Source organism: Syngnathus typhle, linkage group LG20 (assembly GCF_033458585.1).
Source record: "Syngnathus typhle isolate RoL2023-S1 ecotype Sweden linkage group LG20, RoL_Styp_1.0, whole genome shotgun sequence".
NCBI classification, from domain to species: Eukaryota; Metazoa; Chordata; class Actinopteri; order Syngnathiformes; family Syngnathidae; genus Syngnathus; species Syngnathus typhle.
This window is the reverse complement of record NC_083757.1, coordinates 7,604,023-7,627,091: the sequence shown is the minus strand read 5'-3', so window position 1 is coordinate 7,627,091 and position 23,069 is coordinate 7,604,023. Positions and strand designations below refer to the sequence as shown.

The window sequence follows — 23,069 nt, the reverse complement described above, 5'->3', positions numbered from 1 at the left end:
TACAAAGTAGGTCAAACTAAAACAAAAACGTTTTTGTAAATGAAATTAAATTTTAAAAAATTACTAAGCTAACCGAAAATCAAAACAAACTGGTTTTTTCAAATGTTTTGTTCACATTAACATAAATTAGCCTTTTTCTAGGTGTTTAGATTTTTTTTCTTGCCTGAGGGGTGCGCCATTTTGGGACAAGGCTGCACGCCACAATTTGTTTGCATTAAAATCAATTAGCGTGTTTGACTTGGGATCGGGGACTGTTAACTTCGTGATCTCTGGGAATCTTCCGAGCTATTCATGTTTTGATCATGTTGGTTAAACATGATGCTTTTTTTTGTGTGTTTTTGGGAGATGCACCATTTTGCAATGTTGTGTTAGAGCAGTGCTTCTCAAATAGTGGGGCGCGCCCCCCTTGGGGGGCGCGATGCTATTCCTGGGGGGGCGCGTGTGACCCTGGGGAACAGGCTTTTTTTTTGCAGTACTAGAATAAGGTGTAATTGCGAATCTTCACAGCAGGGGGCAGTGGCGCTCTCATTGTTACTTCTGTGACGTTTGCGACAGTGCAACATTTTACGACTTACAAGACAAGTTAGGATAGTCACGGTGGGGAAGGGGGGGCGCGAATAGTTTTCTTCTTGCTGGGGGGGGGGGTGTAACAGAAAATAATTGAGAAGCACTGTGTTAGAGGCAGCCCTTTACATCTCTGCGTGTTTGTTTGTTTGTCTGTCTGTCTGTCTGTTTGTTTGTTTTTTCCAAATTGCTGTAGCTACTTTCAAAGTGATTGTCTTGTTGGCGGTGAGGCAGTTGGTACGCCCTCTTGCCCGGCTCCTTCATTGCAGCAGCGGCACTTTTGTTTGGTCGGCCGAGTGATGCAACCTGCGTGTAACCACGGCAACGCACGTGGCGAGCCGGCGGGGCATCGAACCTCTTTTCTTTGGCTGGGGGAACGATTTGGTAAACACGTTCTAGCGCGGTGCATGCGAAGGGGCCGAGCGGCTGATGTAAGGCCAGCAACATCCTGGTGGGGAGCGGCGGGTGCCTACGTGATGCGCTCAACCTTCGCTTTTTAATCAATGTCTTAATGGTGGACTTGAAAAAGACTCTGCTGGTTCTACCTCACTCAAAGGACGCTGTAGTTTAGGGATTTTGTGGTGCGCACATCTTTGTGAAAATGTAACATTTGTGCAATGATCACATTATTTATTCCTTTATTTATATTTGTTTGTTTATGTATTTGTTTGTTTATTTATATATTCATATTCATCGCCTCGCAGTACGTGCAACAAAAAGCATGGCTTGCATGTCCAGCAACGATTCAGTAAGTGCATTTAATGAAGAGCCGTAAGAGTCCCGCGGGATTGCACGGCAAACACTCGCGGCCTCCATCAATAATTTGAAGTGGCCGCTCTCGTCGTCCATAATGGCGCGCCTTTCTTCCTCCGCGTCCATCAATTCCCCCGGCCACAGCACTTCGGAGAAGTCGTAAAGCTACTTGGGCAAAGTCAAAGCCTTTTCCATTAAGGCTGCCCGCGCTCGTCGATAGGCGGCTGGTTGGGCGGGGAGGGTCCCACGCCCCCTCGCACGCATGCAGATCGCCCGGCCCGGCCGCCCGTATTAAATGGACGAGAGACGCGCGTTAAGCGCACTCGTTAAGTCTTAACATGCCGAGCGTGCTGCCTGTATGCCGTGCCAGCTTTGTTTTCAAGGTTGTTTAAGGTGGACTTGTGAATTATGCATGGCACGCCTCCATGCGGACGAGCTGTCAGGAATATTCATCTCGGCGTCAGCGATGAAAATCGAATGTAATTGTTTTGGGCGCAGTACGGCGGTCACACGACTTTAGAAGACGAGCCCAAGCTAGCAATGCGAAGCTAACCTTGACTCACAAAGGCACGCAACAATTGTAACATTTCAAAATGAATGGCAAAAATGACATTTTCCCATGTGTGTTTTTACCATTTTCAATATTTTGGGGGGGGGGGGTTCAAAGGCGCATCTTTTGCTTGCTAATTGTCGACTGAGCGAGCACACTACGCGCACTTTATTTGTCTTGGCCTCACGCTGACGTGTTTTTATACCCGTGTAAGGATTTTTGCCTCCTACGGCAGCTCAGTGATTAATCACTTTGGCTTCTCGTATGTTTTTCATCATTTTTCACGTTGCCGGCAGCCGGGCAAAACGAAAAGTACGAGTGAACTTTCCAAAGTCTGCACTGTAAATCATCCGCATGCGCGCGTTTTGTCGGACTGGGCGCAATTAGATGACGACTCGCTGTTGTACGCGCGTCTTTTCAACGTCAAGCTAATGAAGTCAAGCGTGAAAAATGGGCAGCAAGGCGCTTGCCAAAAGGGCATGTTAGCGCCTCAGTTTTGCGCACTACACGTTTTGGTCACGCTAACGTCAGGCTAACGGGCTTAAACACTTTGCACAAATATGAAGAGAAAGTATCAAAAGCTATTCAAGAAAAGCCCAGAAGGAAAAATATGGGCCAAAAAAACACTTTTTCATCAAAACCATAACTAAACCGTCTTATGAATTGCCCCTCCCTGTAACAATTGTCAAATGGCAATAGCGGACGAGATAGCAGCGGGCACAGATGGCGCTGGAATGGGCGCTCACTGCATGGCGCAATTCTGCTCTTGCTCACATGACGACGCCGGCATGTGCAGCAGTGTCGCCCCGCCGTCTGTAAAAAAGGCGCTCGCTGCTCTGCCTTGGCCTTGATGCGCTTCCATCTTCCTACAGGTCGTCCTGGGAAGCGCTCCACCATGCCCGACTCACCTGCGGAAGTCAAGACGCAGTCCAGGTTAACCCCACCCGCCATGCCTCCCCCGCCCAGCACGCAAGGACCTCCCCGAAACAGCTCCTACACCCCGACCACCCGTGAGTACATCCCACTTTTCCACATGGATTAATTTTGCACCGGGGACCATGAATGTGCGTTGCTTTGCCTATTGAGTGACGTCACCCTAAACTTAGGATGCCAATGAAGACTTTCAAACTGCCAAAAGCTGGATGCAATTTGTTACACATTTGTCTGTGGTTATATTTCAACACTTATTCGTCCACTTTGTTTGCAGTCTGACGTTTTTGGGGTGACAACTTTGGGGCTAATTCTGGCAATGTCACGCCTACTTCAAGGTAGTCACAGGACAATACTGACATTCCTGGAGCCAATGAAAACATTAACATGGCAACATGGCGGAGGGAGAGGGGAAATGGGGGTAGTTCTTATTTAGGAACTTTCTTTCCTTCTTTCATCGATTTGGGGCTTGACTTGAACTGTTAGCAGATGTGTCGCATGTTTGGATGGCAGCCAGAGGAGGAGGCGCCATTTCATCTCACTAAACACACACACGCGCATGCACACACACACACACAAAATCTTCTCAGTGGTATTTAAAAGAAGGGATGAGAATGTCATTTTTATGTCAAAAAATATTTTGAAATTCTAAATTTTAATGTCATATTTTTGTCATAGTTAAGTTAGTTTGGTTCAGACGTTTATTATATTTTTATGCATGCCAAAATGGCTATTGATTACTATGTTTATGATAAACTAGTTTGGCTCTGTCAAGTGTCCAATTCTTGTTGTTTTTTTGTCAAGGTTTCTCCCCTCCCCCAGTGACGAACGGCAGCAGTAGCCACTCGCCCACGGCGCTGAACGGGGCGCCGTCGCCACCCAACGGCTACGGCAACGGGCCGGGCTCATCCTCGTCGTCGCTGGCCAATCAGCAGCTGCCGCCAGCGTGCGGCGCCCGGCAGCTGAGCAAGCTCAAGCGCTTTCTCACCACGCTGCAGCAGTTCGGCAACGACATCTCGCCCGAGATTGGCGAACGTGTGCGCACACTCGTCCTCGGATTGGTGGTGAGTCGCGCCCACTTCACGAAGCACTTTGCCACCCCACCCCCACTCTACCCCTGCCCTAACCCCAGCCTGACAGCCATGATTCCAATTTAAAACCCCATTGAGTGCGAGGAAGGGATCGAACGTCGGGATGCTATTTTTGGAAACTCCTGTTTGAGCCGTCCGCCCGTTTGGCTCGGCCGTCTCCCTCCCTCCACCGCCGCTAATGAGGCACTTTGGCGGCTCCGGGGAGGCGAGGCGCAATCTGCGCCGACAGATGCGACAAAATTCAGTGGTGGGAAATGACGGCGCCAAAGGAGGAGGAGGCAACGCGAATCCGTGTTTTGTTCCGTTTCCTCTTTTTTTTTCTTCCTGCCTCGGCGCGCGCTGTCAATCATCTTCTGGTCGCGTCGCCGAGGGAGGCCCACATGAGCTCAGAAATCGTCTTCGTTTGTCGAGCAGAATGAACCATAAAGTTTGATCTGCGTTAGCAATTCCAACATCGGCGCATCCTCTTGCTGTAAATGCCTTGAGCGACATCTGTCCGACTTTGAAGGGCTCACTGTGGCTTCGAGTGCTCATTTCAATCTCCGAGTCGCCATCATTTGAAACCTTGTTCAAGACCCCGGGACTCAGGGTCGGAATTTGTTTTGTGTGACAGCTCGTTCCTTTTCTGTCGATCTTTTGCGCTCTCCCACAATAATGTACTGATCCCCTGTCCCATCTTGAGTCTTTGTACAATTCCAACAGCTTTCAAATGTCATTTCTGCTAAATGTGACGCTTGAGGTAGCCAAACTTCCATTCAGTCCATATTTTTTCCTCCGTAAACTCGCCCGCCACTTTGGCTTCACTGCATGTTTTGTGAATGTTTTCTCTCCCATACAGAGCCGCCTTTTTCACATGTCCGCACGCTTTTTTCACATGTCCGCACTGATCGCGGTGGTGCCTTTACGGGCAGTTGGAGTAATCAACGGCAACAAAAAAAATACATCCAGCCTAGTTAAGACCATACCAAAGACTATAAAAATGGGACCCATTGCCATTGTGTGACGATCGTTGGGACTTAAAAAAAAAAATTGGGTGCGTATTATACATGGGTACAGGGTTTTTTCCAGCATCAACATGCCATTTAGGGTGCGTATTATACATGGGGGCGCATTATACACGGAAAAAAATGGTACTTGATTTATTTGTTTTTGTCAAAGAAAAGCAGATATTTGTTCCTCTCAACCCGTGCGCCCATGTGCTTCCTGTTAGCGCACACACGCACACGCGATCTCCCAGTGAAGACGATTCTCACTTAATGTCTTCCACATGGATGTGTGTGTGTGCGTGCGTGTGTACAGAATTCCACGCTAACCATCGAGGAGTTCCACTGCAAACTGCATGAAGCCACCAACTTCCCCCTGCGACCTTTTGTCATCCCCTTCCTCAAGGTAACACCTTTGTCATCGTCTTATGATGTACTTAGGCTTTGTTTTATTTCTTTTTTTTAGCTCATTCCTTTAATCCAAGTCTTTCTCAAGACTCGTTTTAGTAAGTTAAGTTTCCGTCAACTCTAATAATTTGGTTGACGTCATTGGCAAGCAATCACGAAAATGGCTTTTGCTGCTTATTCTTTTTTTGTTCTTCTTCTTCTCCATCGCTAGTTTTCCTCCTCTCTTACTTCCCCCAAGTCTAAATTTAGTGTCTCCCCGCTGTGGGACCTTGAATGCCACTGAGCATATGGCAGGCGAGTGTGCCCGTGCGTGTGCGTGTTTATAGGTGCGTGGAAGCCCAGCTGCAGCAATGACTGTATTTTACCATGCATGCTAATGTTAGCGCGCGCGGCAGGCTAAGCGAACCTTTGTGTGGAACCCGAAGATTGCTCTGCACTTTACTGGGGGAAGGGGGGGAACACCATTCGGCCCGCTGACAAAATGGAAGCAGATGAGGACTGGTCAACATCTGTCAAGATTTAATTAGCGCTTAGCATGCACTTTGATGTCCCTTTTTAGATGGATCGAGAGATAAATACTTTATTGATCCCGAGTCAGGCGACCTGAGATGGCACTCTTGGAATGTTTCTTTTTGCCACTTCAGGCCAACCTGCCGCTTCTACAGCGTGAGCTCTTGCACTGCGCCCGTCTGGCCAAGCAGAACCCGGCGCAGTACCTGGCACAGCACGAGCAGCTGCTGCTGGACACCAGCACCTCGTCGCCCGTCGACTCAGCCGACCTGCTGCTCGACGTCAATGACAACGGCAAGAGGCGCACACCTGACAGGTGGGCCTCCCTCCGTCCGCTCAAATAACACTCGATACCACTCTCCTTCGTACAAATGAGACATTTCCGTCGCACAGATTAATGCGTCAAAACCTAAAATGCCGCACCTTGCATGTCAGTTGAGTCATGCATCGCAGGATCTCAACTGTTATGCACACATCTCTGTGCGCATGGTTGCTACGGAGAGGGGGATGTGAGCGTGGGGGGGAGGGGGTGGGGCGGAGAGGGAGGCTGGGGATGACAGAGGAGGGACGAAGGGGAAAGGAGCATATGGAGGGTTGTGGATGAGCATTAGAAGCCCATAAAAACAGCTCATTAACAAGTTCAATCTGTTCATGGGGGGGCGGGGGTAGGGATTTAACTGTCAACACACACGCACTCACACGCGCACAAGCACCTGGCAACATTCATCTACTGCAACAAAATCAGATGAAAGCGACTTGTGGGAATATACTGCACATACACATGTGCATCTTTATACATGTTAGTAACACCAACAAACGGCATTTTGTTGTTAGTGGACTCGCGTTAGCATCATTAGCGAATTGAATTCACTGACACGCAACAAAATGTGACCATGCTTTACGTCGACAAAGTAACACTACTGACACAATGCGGGTCAGCTCTGAACGCAAAGAAACCGTGTTTGAAGTACACAATGTGTTCATGTCCAGAAGCAAAGAGAACGGCTTCGAGCGCGACGGCGCCTTGCACGGTCCCGATGTACATCTGAGCAAGCGGCCGTGCACCGTCAGCCCCAGCCAGCGCTTCAGCCCGTCCAACGGCGTGGCGTACCCGCCCAACGGGGTGGGCCACCCGGGGGGCCCGCTGCCCCCGCCGCCGCACTACCGGCTGGACGACATGGCTGCCGCCCATCACCACTACCGCCACCCGCCCACCAGTCACAGGGAGATCCGCGAGAGGGCCCGAGCCATCGGTACGTGGGTCCGCTTCGTGTCACGTGTCCAATTCAATTGCTTTTCATGTGTGCTTTTCACACACACACACACACACACACACACACACACACACACACACACACACGCACACAGACACACACACAGGCACACACACACACACACACACACACACACTTCTGAAGACGGAGTAAGCCCAAAATAGTTTGTTGTTTGAACCGCGACAAACTGCTGCAAAGGTCTTTGTAGCTGCAAAAAAAAAACAAGCCCGTCACTAACATGAATAACCCCTTTTCAACGTTTTGACTCTGCTGTAGCAGCAAGGGGAAGAGCCGGGCGCATTTCCCATCCACAGGTTCCAAGCGTTGCGCGGGGTTTGCATCACTTCTTGTCAGAACCAAACGACTGAATCATGTTTTAATCACGGGCCGCCTGCCTGAGCTTCAGCTTGCCTTTGTCCGTGGGTCTCTTTACAGGCATCCACGGTGCGGGGGGCCGCCAGGACGAGGTGATCGACCACCGGCTGACGGACAGGGAGTGGGCTGAGGAGTGGAAGCACCTTGACCATGTAAGAAAAGTAATAACATTTTTTTTCTATTTTCTCACTGCATCCTCTGCTCATCATCGCCAATATAGCCATGGCTATATATTGGCTATAGCCAACCACTTTGTTTTGTCCCTTTTGCTCCGGATTTGCTGCAACAATTTTATATTCACTTTGAATTATTTCATCATCATCATTCATTGTCTCATGTCTTGATTTGAAAAACTAAAAATGAGTTGAACTCTTCAATAGGTTTAAAATATTTTAATGAATAGCTGAATTGGATATTGATATTGGCCATGTTGATGAAGGCAACCACGTCAACTTGGCGTCTTGTGGTGTCCCGCAGCTGCTCAACTGCATCATGGACATGGTGGAGAAGACGCGGCGCTCACTAACGGTGCTGCGACGCTGCCAGGAGGCCGACCGCGAGGAGCTCAACTACTGGATCCGGCGCTACAGCGACGCCGAGGAGCTCAAGAAAAGCGTGGCCTCTGCCGCCGCTTCCAGTGGCCAGTCCAGGCAGCAGAGTCCTGCAGCGCAGGACAACACCACAACAGGTTGCTTAACAATTTTATTTATCTTCAATATTTGAAAGTGGCATTCCACAAGGCGCACTTCTTAGCCCAGGGGTGGGCAAGCTTTTTCACTCGCGGGCCCGTACTGAGTTCTAAATTTGGACCGGAGGGCCGAACCAGGAGCAGATGGACGTAGTGTCTGTGTGAAGTAATATAAGTGACCTGTAAAGGTCATTGCATAAACTATTTTGGCCTTTAGTAGGTAGTAAAGCATGGATATTCCAAACAAGTTCTTTGAAAACAAATGGAGTTTGCATGTTCTCCCCGGGCCCGTGTGGGTTTTCTCCGGGCACTCCGTTTTCCTCCCACATCCCAAAAACATGCTTGGTAGGCCGATTGAACACTCCAAATTGTCCCTAGGTGTGAGTGCGAGTGCGTATGGTTGTTTGTCTCTGTGTGCCCTGCGATTGGCTGGCAACCGGTTCAGGGTGTCCCCCGCCTACTGCCCGATGATGGCTGGGATAGGCTCCAGCACGCCCGCGACCCCAGTGGGGACTAAGCGGTACAGAAAATGGATGGATGGATGTATTTATTAACAGCATTAAAAAAAAAAATCACTAAAAAACTGCTATCAGGGATTCTCATAAAATACCACACTGTTATTATGAATAACAGTCTCCATCACTTCAGGGCCTGCAGGTCAGATTAATGAAAGATGTTTATTTTATGAGATCACATCAAACGGCAAACATTCTGACCAAATATATCATCTTGAAGAATCGGTGAAAGCATACATCCAAATAAAGTAATCAAAACGGCAACACGGTGAGGGGTATCCGAAAATCAGAACAGAGTTTTAACTCACAAACACCTGGTAACAGAGGTGAGGAAACGGGAAACACTTCCTTAAAGTAAGCCTTAAGAACTTTACAGGTTAAGATTAGTCGCAAACAGGGAGTGCATCAATGTCCTTGAGCATCCTGCATTGTTTGAAAATGAGAATGGTCGCTAGTTTCAATCCCTGCTATGTGTACAAATCATATTCAAAATGCATTTTTTTTACAACAAACTTGAGGGCCTCCCCTTCATTTTCAGTGGGAACAGTGTTGTTGGTCTCCCTTTTTTGCTAGTGCGTCATAGTCTGGAGTAAAATTTCTTGTGGCAATTCTTAGGAGAGATCCGAGGTGTTGGTCCGTTTACCTCGATCTGTGACGGGTTGATGTTGATGTGGCTGAACGTCACGTCGCGTACGTCGAGCCAAATTGGCCACTCTTTTTTAAACACTCGGCACTGTGTCCACCTCGCTTTTCCTTGGGCGACTCATGTTAATAGAAGGATTCCAGGGGAAGGTTTGTGGGTGGCTTTAGCGTAAAACTGTATCTGAAAGCTCAGCGCGCAAATTACAAGAATGCTGTAGTCACAGCCCACGCTCCAAATTCGCGACTGATACAAATAGAGCGCGAGTGCGCCATGTCCGTACACGCACTTGTGAGTGTGCACCGAGCTTTCTGACACGGCTTCCGGTAGTAAATGCGCAGGCGAGCGGTTCCCCATCTACTGGGGAAACGCAGTCATTGCAGGCAAAATGACTCCAAAAAAAGTTTAATAATACAATTTATTCAGGGTTGGCGGGCCGTTTTAAAGGGTCCCATGGGCCGGATGTGGCCCGCGGGCCGTAGTTTGCCCACCGCTGTCTTAGCCCCTTGTCATTTATTGCTATGCTATGTTGTCCAGCTTTACCCAATGCAGAGTACACGTTCAATAAGCTTTACTAAAAACACTTTGTATGTGTGTGTGGCTTGGGAAGAGGCTCTCATGTCCTTGTGTTGTTTTCTACGCTAGCTGACCAGATTGTTGTGTCTTCATGTGCATGTAGCAGGGAGTGGCTAATGTACGTGTTTGTCAGACATTCACAGGGAGCTTCTACATCGGCCTGTTTCTGGCTACGTCCCTGAAGAAATCTGGAAGAAAGCGGGTGAGCCACACACAAATGCACGCACGCACACACACACACACACACACACACACACACACACACACACACTCTTTTATTGCCTCTCGGTGGGTGTGCCAGCCATCTTGCCTGGTAGAAACCGCAGGTGAGTATAACTCAGAGTTGAGGGAGGAGGAGGAAATGTCTTTTTTAATCCCCCTATTCTTGTGATCATGTGAGATTGCTTGTTTTTTTTTTTGCTTATAAAAATTTGACCCAATTTTTGTAATTTTGACCATTTTCCCTTGGTCTTTTTTTGCTTTAACATGCAACTATTTATTATCATGTTTTTTCTCTTAGTTTATTCATGTTAATTGATGAATTTTTTTTCTTTTCACTTTATCTTGTAAAATTTCCCATTATACCACTTTACTGTGGAATTTTTTTATATTTACTTTTTTCTCCTTCGTCACATACTGATGCATTTGTATTTTATATTTTTCTACACGAAGGCAATTGTGGGATTTGCCGACCACGACTGCGTCCGAGCCACAGACGAGCGCTTTTCCATTTGCTGAAAAGATGAACGCAAACGGCGCGGCCGAGTAATATGCATTTAAATTGAATCTGGTGTCACTTCCGTCGGCGTAATCGCGATTGCACACACGACACACACTTCAGCCGCCAGCGCTGGCAGGGAAGAAAAGAGCCTCCATTTTGATGAGCCCTCGTTTGACACGCAAAACAAACGTGCTGGAATTGGAAAAACAAGTGTAAGGCCATTAAGTTAAGTGAGAGGAGCGTTTCCGCACAGAATGATGTCGTTATCTTATTTTTTTGGTACACCGCCGTTTCACGCCGGGCTTTTGGTTTTGCCCTACGGGGAGATTGCAAAATATATTTTGTTGTTTGTTTTTGTTTGACAACAATGGCAAGCGAATGAGTGAGGAGACGATGGATCTGCTGGGAAAACGTTTACAGTTGCTCGCCGGCCGGCCGGGGACGTCGCGATGGAAATGCATCATTTAAATAGAAATTGCCTCATTTGCATATCCAATTAGTTTAGTTGCAGGCTTGGTGGGAACGACAGAAAGGCAGAATTAGCGCAATTAGTCGCATTCTTTGCTTTCGGCAAAACAAAATATATTGGACGCAGAAATGGATGTATAAAGATCCAATGCGACACACTTAAAGGCAAAATTAATGATAGCTTTTTCTGTTGCTATTTCATCAAACATTGCTTTTCTCGTATGATACGTTTTTTCCCTCATACGTGAGGATTTTTTTCACATTTCAAATTTTGTAATGTAACGGCCGCGGGTGCGTAAGGACTGACTTTGTGTGTGTGTGTATCTGCATACGTGTGTGCGTGCGCTCCTTCCAGAGGAGGCGGTGAACGAGGTGAAGCGTCAGGCGGTGTCGGAGCTGCAGAAGGCCGTGTCAGAGGCCGAGCGCAAGGCCCACGAGATGATCAGCGGCGAGCGCGCCAAGATGGAGCGGACGGTCACCGAGGTCAAGCGACAGGCAGCCGAGGACGCGCTTTCTATCATCAACCAGCAGGAGGACTCCAGCGAGGTCAGAAAAAAACGTTGCCACAAAAGTTGCGTAACAAAAATTAGGATGTAATTGGAGGCAAAACTTTGAATAAACATGTCATATTTCATTGGAAAGTCAGCTAAGTGAGCTAACAAATGTCATGTCAGTACAAACGCTACAGTTCCATGCATCTATTCTTTATCCTCTGTGAAGAACCATGTCTGTATAAAGCACCATTTTACATCATAACATGATGATGTTCTGAATGTTGCTATTTTGTTTGTGCAGAGCTGCTGGAACTGCGGGCGCAAAGCCAGTGAGACGTGCAGTGGCTGCAACACGGCTCGCTACTGCGGCTCCTTCTGCCAACACAAAGACTGGGAGAAGCACCACCACGTATGCGGGCAAACCCTGCAAGCCCAGCCGCCGGCACCGCAGCAGCACGGGGGCGCTACCGCCGCCCTCCCCACCCCCGAGACCCCCGCCCCGCTCAGTTCGCCGGCCTGCACCCCCAGCAGCTGTGCCGGCAGTCCGGCCCCCACGCCACCCGCCGCCCCCCGCTCTGCCACCCCAGGCACGCCGTCGTCATCCTCCGCCCCGGACGGCCACTAGAGGGAGCCACGTACCTTGCAGCGTAATGTGGGTCATATTGACCCGCCTTGACTTTAACAGCAAAGATATTCTTTGCTGCCAGTGAATGAATGTAAATAGATGCTCGCTTTTGGCTCCTCGTCGTCTCGCTCGTTCTCATTGCCGCTATTCTTGTCGTGTTTTTCTTGTATAATAGACGGAGCAGAGACAGCGAGCGGCATTGTCCCGCCCCACTAAAAGTCAGATCTGAGTCAACCACTGACGATCCAACTTTCACATTGTCGCAAAGGCAAAGTTGCTGTATTGTCTTGATGCATTTCCGGCCAAGGTGAAGCATCTTTTGAAAAGGCACTTGTCATTCTCGCCGTCTTGCGTAGAGTTCACGTTTGGAGTCTGTGGTTGTCTCAGATGGGCTGCTGGAGTTTTGATTCTCCATTCCTGATCGGATTACTCGTGCCCTCCCTGGATTATGACTTTTTTTCCCCACCAATGAGCAAAGATGCGGAATATTCAACGTTCCCTTTTTTTCTCACTTATAACACCTACAATGGAATACGGAGGAATTTGCAAGAACCTTCCAAAATCCAAGTTGGCAAACAACGGAATACAAAATCACAAGAACGCAAAAAATACATTTTGGATGCGACGAAGGAATGAAATGTTCGGAAACCCGTCACATTTCAAATTGGTGCTCTTTGCTTCCCTCTACGTTCGTATGAGTCTCGGGTCTTGGCCCAAAAGGTTTGTACAATTTTAACAATAGACCACACAACGTCTTTACCCCGCCCAGTTGGCCGTCACCACGACGGCGACGTTTTCGTTTCTTGCCGTGCTTTCATGTGACGCGTATGTTCGAGCTGACCTTCCTCCTTCATGCGAATAATTGCTTGCGACATATCAGAGCTGCTACTCGAATCCGAGCCAGAATTTTTTTTCTGTGAACTAGCGCAGGAATGCAAACTGTTATTTATATTTGTTTTTTGAAAACCGAAATGTATTTGCACTGTGGTGGGTGTTCCTTATAGAGCATGCTGATTTTTTTTTCCTGTATGTTAGCGTCAACGTGTTTTGACATTGCAGAACGTGAACAACTCCCCCCATCCATTTTTCAACGTGATAGCTACGCTTGGCTCTTCTCACAATAGACAATGACGCATGTTGGTCGATATTTTGGATTTTGTAGAAAAATGACAAAACTGGAGAACAAAAACAAGTAATTTTAACAAATTTTCCAAATGGCGTATACACTGATTGAGAGCTTTAACACTGCAATGCACCAGGTTACGCACCCGCTCACACCCACGCGTGCACACACACACACACGTTAAAAACAGCCAAAGATTTACACCGAGCATCAAATAATTATTTTTCCTCCTCCAATGAAACTGGTGACTTCCTGAGTGACTTTTAACTGAATGATTTAAGCAATAATCATAAAAATTGCGGCAACTTCTTTTTTTTTCTATTTGCAGGCATTTTCTCATTCCGCACCCAAATTTTGCTTTAAGTGGCTTGGTGGATTTCTTCCGGTCTTTGCTCTTTTTCATTTGACAATGCCAGTTAGCAGTTGCCAGTCCTTTGCCGCCAGTGGCCACCATACCTGACACACACAAACACTTGGTGCCGCACACACACACACTAACGCATATGTGCACACACAGCCCATGCATGCACGTGCAACAAAATGTGACCTCAGATGAACGTTGTTCCAGTGCATTGCTAAAGGCTTAAAAGTGTCCAAAAAGGTGTCTGACACCTCCGAAGCTGTGAAAAATGAAAACAGCCCGGCTGTTTTCAACATCTTTGTTTTTAGTAGCGACAAACGTGGGTTTAAAAAGAATTGCGTAAATTCTTTTGATATTTTGCTGCCGCTGCAAGTTTCACTCTACCTCTTTTCCACTACTTCTGGTCTTTTATTTCAAAAACAAAGACAACAGGAAATAAAGAACTCAACCCAAAGTGGAAGCTCATACAGCTGTGCAAAACCATCTTGCTAACAATGCAGACCTCGTCAAGTTGTGTTTTTATCCAACATTTGTGTCTACGTCAACACCTGTAAAAAAAAAAACATGGCCTCAAAAGATTATTGTTGTTCTTTACTCCCGAAGAAATCTATTCATAATGTTGTGATGTTACAAGACCAAAAAGACACACAATAGCAAAATTCCTTGGCAAAGACATTCCCAAGACATGTTCTAGCTGGGTCCGAATCGCCAACCCTCCGGATTTTGAACGACCCGCTCTCCTGCCTGAGCCACAGCTGCCACATTCTCTGTATTTCAAAACTCGCATTACGGCAATGTTCATTTTTGTTGGACGTATTTCAGTTTTTCTTCATGAGTGTCGTTCCTTAAAAGTCCCCCAAAGTGGTAAGTGTCAGTCGCATTAACCCGGAGCTGTTTTTTGCGGTTGGAAGGGTTTCATTTTGATTTCATTTCTTAAGAAATTGATTTAAAGAAAAAAAACAAAATGACAACAAAGAAAAAAAATTGGATGTGCAATAGTGGAGACCACAGCTCGAGAAAGAGAGCTATCGCAGTCTACTATGTCAGAACTGTGCTTTTCTTGTCGACTTGGTTTTTGCGTTCTTTTTCTTGTTCTGATAATGATTGCGTTTGGAGGCTGTAAACTAAATGGTCAGTCTGTGAAACTTTGCAGTATCATGCTGGTATTGATGTACTCTTTACGGTGTAATAAAATATCTTATTACCTGCTCTGTTGTTGTGGCATGCAGCTTTTAAAACAAAACTTTAGGGATGTAACTGAAATTATTGTAGGTCATCCTAAAAAATGAAATTCCAACACTTGGGCAATTCAATACAGCAACTCAAAAATTGAAAACATTTCAAACCAAACAAATTGTCTATTTTCAAAAGGCCATACCTGTGGTGTGGTTTTAAAAGAAATGTACCGATCATTTTCAATTTTGTCTTTAAAAAAGAATTTGGTTAAAAATTTGGCGGAAATATTTTTTTTTAAGTCTACAGAGACATACACAGACTTTGTTGCCTGTTCTTATTCCAGCTTCATTTATTCCTACTCGAAAGCAACAAATGAAGCATCTTGTCTTTGTGACGCAACATCTTCAAATGCCTCCTGCTTTTCTCCGGGCTGGAAAAAAAACAAAAGAACTGCGCCACATTCCTCCGCTCAAAGCTCATTCGGAGCGTCTTATCGCCGCCTGACAGACACTCCAACAAATGAAAGAAAAGGTCGCGGCAGTGGCCGATAAGGACGCCCAAATGGATTTTCCCTCAACAACTGCCTTGCCTTTGCAGCAAGCGTGATAAGCAGGTGAAGTGTGCCATCAGCTGCCTTTGAAAAGAAGAAGGGTTAGGGTCAGAAGTTAGCAAATACCCACCTATAACTGGCCTGAAATTAACCTCTGGGGGAGGGGGGAGTAACGCCTTACATCTAATAAACCAGCTTTGAATCTACTGCAGAAGGGGCAACAAAGCATTTGTATGACAGACATCCTGCTTTCTAATAAACAAAGCTTATAATAAATTCCTGCCCTTGTGCCATTGTTCTTCCCTTTGTTCGCCCCCACCCCCATCCCTCGAGTCAGCGAAAGACTCACACTGCCCCCTAGCGGCTTTTTAATGGCCCTGCACCGTCAATAATGCAGAAAGGCTCTTCACAGCTGACCGACGCTGGACTTTTTTTTATGCTAGCAGGACTGCTGGGCATCAATCATCACTTTGCCACGTCTGAGACTGAAACGGATGCTTGAGGAGAACATTTTAGCCGACAAGCCCTCTGGAAATTGATACAAACAAAAAGTCACAATTATGCTATGTCGCTCGCCGCTTCAATTCTAATCAATTAAGGCCTCGACTTTCTCTTTTTTCACTTTTCTTTTTTGTCTCTCCGCTCTGAGATTCCTCATGCAGGTTGCACGGGATGAACAGCTCTCCTGCTGTTAACCAGTCAAAAGCCATTAATTTCTGGCTTTGTAATTAAAGGCCTATGCTCATTCGACACGCGCGCTGCCAGCCCCCGCAAGCGTGGAAGGGAAATTCATCCATCCATCCATCCATCTTCTTCCGCTTATCCGGGGTCGAGTCGCGGGGGCAGCAGCTTAGGGAGGGACTCCCAGACTTCCCTCTCCCCAGCCACTTCATCCACCTCATCCCGGGAGATCCCAAGACGTTCCCAGGCCTCTCCTCCAGTGCGCCCTGGGTCGTCCACGGGGTCTCTTACCGGTGGGACATGCCCGGAACACCTGCCCGGGGAGGCGTCCAGGAGGCATCCTGATGAGATGCCTGAGCCACCTTATTTGGCTCCTAACAACGTGAAGGAGCAGCGGCTCTACTTCGAGTCCCTCCCGGATGACCGAGCTTCTCACCCTATCTCTAAGGGAGAACCCGGACACGCTGCAGAGGAAACTCATTTCGGCCGCTTGTATCCTGGATCTTGTTCTTTCGGTCACGACCCATAGCTTGTGACCATAGGTGAGGGTAGGATCTTTGCCTTTTGGCTCAGCTCTCTCTTCACCACCACGATGCACCAATCCGCCTGTCGATCTCGCGCTCAATCCTGCCCTCACTCGTGAGCAAGACCCCAAGATGCTTGAACTCCGATTTGGAGGTGCTGACCCTCATCCCGATTGCTTCACACTCGGCTGCAAACCGGTCCAGTGAGAGCTGGAGATCACGATTTAAAGAAGCCAACAGCACCACATCATTTGCAAAAAGCAGAGATGCAATGCTGAGGTCCCCAAACCAGACACCCTCAACGCCTCGGCTGCGCCTAGAAATTCTGTCCATAAAAGTTATGAACAGAATCGGTGTCAAAGGGCAGCCTTGGCGGAGTCCAACCCTCACTGGGAACTAATGGGACTTACTGCCGGAAATGCGGACCAAACTTTGACATCGGTGATAGAGGGACCGAACCGATCAGTTGGCTCGGCACCCTGCACTCCCGAAGCACCCTCCACAGAACTTCCCGAGGGACACGGTCGAACGCCTTCTCCAAGTCCACAAAACACGTGGACTGGTTGAGCGAACTCCCAAGCCCCCTCGAGGATCCTGCCGAGGGTGTAGAGCTGGTCCACTGTTCCACGGCCAGGACGAAAGCCACACTGCTCCTTCTGAATCCGAGGTTCGACCTCCCGACGGACCCTCCTCTCCAGGACCCCTGAATAGACCTTACCAGGGAGGCTAAGGAGTGTGATTTCTCTGTAGTTGGAACACACCCTCCGGTCCCCCTTCTTAAAGAGGGGAACTACTACCCCACACTGTCTATCCAGAGGTACCTGATGTCCGCGTGATGTTGCAGAGGCGTGTCAGCCAGGACAGCCCCACAACATCCAGAGCCTTTAAAAACTGCGGGCGGATCTCATCCACTCCTGGGGCCTTTCCCCCGAGGAGTTTTTCAACTACCTCAGTGACTTCGACCCCAGAGATTGGAGAGTCCACCTCAGAGTCTCCAGGCCCTGCTTCCACAATGGAAGGCGTGTCGGTGGAATTGAGGAGGTCTTCGAAGTATTCTCCCCACCGACTCACGATGTCCCGAGTCGAGATCAGTAGCACGCCATCGCCACTGTAAACAGTGTTGATAGTGCACTGCTTCCCCCTCCTGAGACGCCGGATGGTGGACCAGAATCTCCTCAAAGCTGTCCGGAAGTCATTCCCCATGGCCTCGCCAAACTCCTCCCATGCCCGGGTTTTTGTCAACCGCCGAAGTCGCGTTACGCTTGGCCATCCGGTACCTGTCGGCTGCCTCCGGAGTCCAACAGGCCAAAACGGCCCGATAGGACTCCTTCTTCAGCTTGACGGCATCCCTTACCGCCGGTGTCCACCAGTGGGTTCGGGGATTGCCGCCACGACAGGCACCGACCACCTTACGACCACAGCTCCGGTCGGCTGCCTCAACAATGGAGGCACGGAACATGGTCCACTAGGACTCAATGTCCCCCGCCTCCCCCAGGACATGGGAAAAGCTCTGCCGGAGGTGGGAGTTGAAGCTCTTCCTGACAGGGGATTCTGCTAGACGTTCCCAGCAGACACTCACAGAGCGTTTGGGTCTGCCAGGTCGTTCCGGCATCTTCCCCCATCATCGGAGCCAACCCACCACCAGGTGGTGATCACTTGACAGCTCCGCCCCTCTCTTCACCCGAGTCTCCAAAACATGCGGCCGCAAATCCAATGACACGACTACAAAGTCGATCATCGAACTGCGGCCTAGGGTGTCCTGGTGCCAAGTGCACACATGGACACCCTTATGTTTGAACACGGTGTTCATTATTGACAATCCGTGTCAAGCACAGAAGTCCAATAATAGAACACCACTCGGGTTCAGATCGGGGGGCCGTTCCTCCCAATCACGCCCTTCCAGGTCTCACTGTCATTGCCCACGTGAGCTTTGAAGTCACCCAGTAGAACGATAGAGTCCCCAGAAGGAGCGCTCACCATCACTTGTTCTAAGGACCCCAAAAAGGGTGGGTACTCTGAGTTGCTGTTCGGTGCATAGGCACAAACAACAGTCAGGACCCGTCCCCCCACCCGAAGGCGGAGGGAGGCTACCCTCTCGTTCACCGGAGTGAACCCCAATGTGCAGGCGCCCAGCCGGGGGCAATAAGTATGCCCGCACCTGCTTGACGCCTCTCACCGTGGGCAACTCCAGAGTGGAGGAGAGTCCAGCCCCTCTCGAGAGGGCTTTTAACCAGAGCCCAAACTATGTGTGGAGGCAAGTCCAACTATGTCTAGTTGGAACTTTTCTCCCTCACACACCAACTCGAGCTCCTTTACAGCCGGAGAGGTGACATTCCATGTCCCAAGAGCCAGCTTCTGCAGCTGGGGATCGAACCGCCAAGGTCCGTGCCTTTGGCCGCCGCCCAGCTCGCTTTTCACCCGATCCCTTTGGCCCCTCCCACAGGTGGTAAGCCCATGGGAAAGGGAAATTCATTCATCCAGAAATTAATTGGCACATGTACTTTCTGTTCATTTTATTTCCGATTTTGTAACGCAAATCTGAGCGCACTGGCACTCCATTTTTGGTGCACTCTGAATGTCAAAATCGAACGCACTGAATGTCCGAACGGTCACATGCAATGAACCTGAGCGGAACACGCGCTTCCTCTCTAGAAAAGTAGTGCACGGGCCGAACGCGATGCCCGGGTTTGAAGACGGGGTGAAACAGCACTCCTCAAGCCTTACATTAAAATCTAATCAGAGAAAAATGCACAGTCTCTCTAAATCTCACGTACGTTGACATTGCCGCCAATTTATTACAATTGCGATAAGTTAGAGGAGATTTTGTGCACATTGCAAGTTTTGTTTTCAGATAGAGATCAAGTGCAGTGCTTTTTTTTATTTGTGTTTCTGAATCAAAAATAGGATGAACAGAAGGGACATGGATCCACATGTCACAATTGGAAAACGACTCATCTGTATTTGTTTAGGATTCCCAGAAGTTGTCCATGACAGCATTTCACGTACTGTGCAGCAGAGGGCGACCGAGTTCTCTCTCAGCTGTGGTCAGCCGGCTCCTTGAGCCGCTCCACAGAATTGTAGTGCTCTCCCAGCTCGTATGCGTGACGCATGTAGCTGCAAAGTCACACACACAAACAGATGAGCTACCAAAACTTAACAAAAAATATCATTTTCATTGGAAGAACGCACATCAAGGTGATGCCGTCACCGGTGTGCTCCTCGCCGATGGTGATGGGCGACGAATCAGCCTGGATGACTTCGATGGGACATTGCAGGACTTTGCTCAGTGCTTGGAGCTCGTCGCAGACAAAGTGGGAATATTAATTGACTAACGGTCTTTTGACACGTGTAAGACCATTTACTGTTTGTCATATAAAATACATACAAATACATATTTAAAAAACTTCAACACTGCAAAATGTAAATCACTCAAAGCATGTGTATATCACACTAAAATATACTAATTAAATTCATAGAAAAAAAACTTGTACCTACAGTTTTAAGAATTGAGAAAATTGAGTACAGCAAATATGAATCCTAGTGAGCCTTTTGCCTGCCTGCTTGACAATAATTTAAAAACTGACAAATGTATCTTGACATTGCAAAAAAGTTTAAGACTCACTTCCAGTTGTCCGCCCCACGCCACTGTGTGCTCCACATCATGACAGTATTTCTCAAAGTCCTCTGGAAGACAATTGGCACATTCTCATGCCTTACCAAAGTAACTGATGACTTGCGCCATACGTTGCACTTTTTGATACCTGCTGTGTACATGTCGCCCGTGTCAGGGTTGCTGAGAAAAGGGAGAAAGTCGTCGGCGTGGCTCCGCATGTGTGCCGCCGTCTGACACCGCAGATCCTTCACGCTCAACTCGATCATGGACAGAATGCAACAATCTCAAAAAAATACCTCAACTGCGGCTGGGTGGGGCCAGAACATCATCACCGCAATATTGTGTTTAATACTAAGCATGGTATACATTACAAACAGTTAAGTTAAGTTAAGTTAAAGTCCCAATGATCGTCACACACACATCTTGGTGTGGTGAAATTTGTCCTCTGCATTTAACCCATCCCCATGTGATTTTAATCCATCCCCTGGGGGAGAGGGGAGCAGTGAGCAGCAGCGGTGCCGCGCTCGGGAACCATTTGGTGATCTAACCCCCCAATTCCAACCCTTAATGCTGAGTGCCAAGCAGGGAGGCAATGGGTCCCATTTTTATAGTCTTTGGTATGACCCGGCTGGGGTTTGAACCCACAACCTTCCAGTCTCAGGGCGGACACTCTACCACTAGGCCACTGAGCTGGCTCAACAGAGTGGCACAGTGTAAAGTTATACCTCATGTCGCCGCACCAGCTGGTCTTGTATGGCGCGATACATGCAGTGGCCATCAGAGGAGATCTCCTTGATCTGAAGACCTCGCGCGGCCAGCTTCTCCGCCAACTTGACACCCTCCATGTGGCGCTCACCCTGCAGGTTTTGCACCTCGGCCTCTGCAATCCTGCTCTCACGCTCGCGCTCCTGGGCAGCCTTTTTGTCCTGGAAGCACAGCTCAGTAAGAGACACTGGAGTGCTAGTTGTCGTATACGCCTCCATTTGGAGCTCACCCTTCTCTTCTGGGCTTTGCTGATGCGAGGCTGCACCTCAACCGTCAGCGCCTCCACTCCATTCACTGCCTCTTGGACCTGGATAGAACATTCGCGGTGTATAAAAAAAAAAACTTACATGACTTGTATGCATCTTGTACCTCAGCGCTAGATGTAGACATGAGTTGCCGCAGCTCCTCGTTGTGCTTCTGATCCAACTCTGCCTCCATCGTGCCGATCTCCTCCGTCATCTGCTTCCGCCTCTTCTTATCATTTTTGGAAATACCGTTTTTCATGCTCTGGATTTTGGCTGCCAAAAAATACAAGAGGTTGAGTCAATTGCCTGAAAAGTGGGCATTGAAAATACACAGGTCTAAGCATTGCGGCGCAACATGATGCATTTATATAAGTAATAATGCTACTTTCTGGACACTCAAAGAGGTATTCATTTTAACATTATGCACAATTTTAAAATCATGTAATGACATGCTTAAAAATATGATTGTTGCAGTCTCGTCATATGGGCACTATAAAAATAGTCAGTGTGAAATGAACACGTTAGGCTTAAAACATTGACATACAAGAATGCAATATTTACCTTGCAGGTCCTTCTTCTCCCTGCGTTGCCGCTTCAATAGCCTCTCCTCCGGCGTTTCGACATCTTCCTTGTCCATGATAAAATATTCCGTTTTTTTGTGTGCTATGGGAATTTTTTCATAAAATTACATGTTATATGTTTCGAAGGTTGAAATCAAACAAACCACAATAGTTTAAAATGTTTAATGAGACGATAAACAGAACGCGTTGTGTGGGGGAGGGCTTACTTCCGGAATTTGTTCTTTGTTTGTCGCAACCGTGATGACAAATGGTCACAGCGCCCTTCTGGCTGGATGCGGTAGCACAGGCGCCAACTAGGATTTGCATTCTTGTAACGGGGTGACAAATCTGACATTTTTAGATGACATTTTCCTCAGAATAATAGGGAGGTTAACTTACCGTATTTTCCGCATTATTAGGCGCACTTAAAAACGTACATTTTACTCAAAAAAACACAGTGCGCCTTATAATGCAGAGCGCCTTATATATGGATCAATTGATGGATTTGTTGATCCATACTGGTTGTACACAGTGCTCTGCCAAAATGTTTCAGTACGTTTTAGTACGACTAGTAAATTACAAGGTCGCATCGCTTCCCAACATTACAGCAACTGTGGTCAGGGGGCGTCATCGAATAGCCGTTGTACCCGCGAGGCTATTTCATTTCAAAATAGGCTGCTCCGTTAATGTTTCGAGTAAATTTACGGATTGATATGGAAGGGAAACATAGGTAAGCAGTACAAATGTCAGAGGCGTAGCCAAGCCGGGGCGCCGCCCCGGTTAGGACTCCCTGCGCCCCGGTTGAAAAAAAACGAGCTTTTTCGATTCTTCATTTTCGTGCCGTTTTTTTCTTTCGGTCTTGCGCGAATGTGCTTGCGCTATTCTATGTGCGCAATGTTATCCATTCACCGTTTGCCTCCCGGACCCGGATGTTGTTTTAGCGATCAGCGAACAGCGTGGGTGAGGTTCGATTTTTTTTCCTATGGGCGCGCGCCCCTACTGGAAGAATTCCTGGCTACGCCTCTGACCAATGTGTTAGATCGAACTTTAGTCAGTTCCGATAATTTTATAGGAGATTGTTTGAGAAACGCGATTGTTTACACTTTGCTGAGGCTCATGGGGGTCTGCGAGCTAAGGCTCATGGGAGTTTGCGGGTGGCTAATGCTATAATAATAGCTGCTACACGCACAAGGCTATTTCATGTCAAAATAGGCTGCTTTGTTAATGTTTTGAGTAAATTTACGGATCGATATGGAAGGGAAACATAGGTAAGCAGTACCAGTGTTAGATCAAACTTTAGTCAGTT

The 23,069-nt window shown here is 47.9% G+C and overlaps 2 protein-coding genes across 7 annotated transcripts in view; one reads left to right on the top strand and one right to left on the bottom strand.

The window, feature by feature from the left end:
• The window catches only part of runx1t1 (RUNX1 partner transcriptional co-repressor 1), a 49,354-nt gene extending 35,054 nt beyond the window's left edge, over positions 1 to 14,300 (top strand). For 3 of the 4 annotated variants that reach the window (XM_061266463.1, XM_061266466.1, XM_061266467.1), the window contains 10 exons: positions 2,740 to 2,877; positions 3,602 to 3,861; positions 5,188 to 5,277; positions 5,924 to 6,105; positions 6,780 to 7,042; positions 7,499 to 7,599; positions 7,916 to 8,126; positions 9,991 to 10,059; positions 11,402 to 11,592; positions 11,842 to 14,300. In XM_061266463.1, the coding sequence (XP_061122447.1) occupies positions 2,740 to 2,877; positions 3,602 to 3,861; positions 5,188 to 5,277; positions 5,924 to 6,105; positions 6,780 to 7,042; positions 7,499 to 7,599; positions 7,916 to 8,126; positions 9,991 to 10,059; positions 11,402 to 11,592; positions 11,842 to 12,165 (1,829 nt within the window). In that variant the 3' untranslated portion in view covers positions 12,166 to 14,300. The remainder of the gene's footprint in view (positions 1 to 2,739; positions 2,878 to 3,601; positions 3,862 to 5,187; positions 5,278 to 5,923; positions 6,106 to 6,779; positions 7,043 to 7,498; positions 7,600 to 7,915; positions 8,127 to 9,990; positions 10,060 to 11,401; positions 11,593 to 11,841) is intronic. The other variant, XM_061266465.1, reaches the window with a different exon arrangement.
• otud6b (OTU deubiquitinase 6B) lies at positions 7,816 to 22,009 on the bottom strand. Of its 3 annotated transcripts, none has more exons than XM_061266470.1 (9): positions 21,765 to 22,009; positions 21,328 to 21,476; positions 21,188 to 21,265; positions 20,919 to 21,119; positions 20,342 to 20,450; positions 20,203 to 20,264; positions 19,770 to 19,876; positions 19,587 to 19,694; positions 7,816 to 8,099 (listed from the first exon to the last, which is right to left on the bottom strand). In XM_061266470.1, the coding sequence occupies exons 1-8, from the start codon at positions 21,838 to 21,840 to the stop codon at positions 19,616 to 19,618; spliced, it is 861 nt and encodes a 286-aa protein (XP_061122454.1). In that variant the 5' UTR covers positions 21,841 to 22,009; the 3' UTR covers positions 7,816 to 8,099; positions 19,587 to 19,615. The 3 variants fall into 3 exon arrangements, with proteins under 3 accessions (XP_061122454.1, XP_061122453.1, XP_061122452.1); XM_061266469.1 differs by lacking the exon at positions 7,816 to 8,099 and adding an exon at positions 15,157 to 15,459; XM_061266468.1 differs by lacking the exon at positions 7,816 to 8,099 and having other exon boundaries at positions 19,444 to 19,694.
• Between the last annotated feature and the right edge of the window lie 1,060 nt (positions 22,010 to 23,069).

What these genes read in the sequence shown, in the direction of transcription:
- otud6b (XM_061266470.1), bottom strand. Translation starts at nt 21,840, where the DNA reads ATGGACAAGGAAGATGTCGAAACGCCGGAGGAGAGGCTATTGAAGCGG. An exon ending in TGTCTACATCTAGCGCTGAG is followed by an intron (nt 21,266 to 21,327) that starts GTACAAGATGCA and finishes TGTTCTATCCAG; the next exon opens with GTCCAAGAGGCAGTGAATGG. An exon ending in AGCTGGTGCGGCGACATGAG is followed by an intron (nt 20,451 to 20,918) that starts GTATAACTTTAC and finishes TCCATGATCGAG; the next exon opens with TTGAGCGTGAAGGATCTGCG.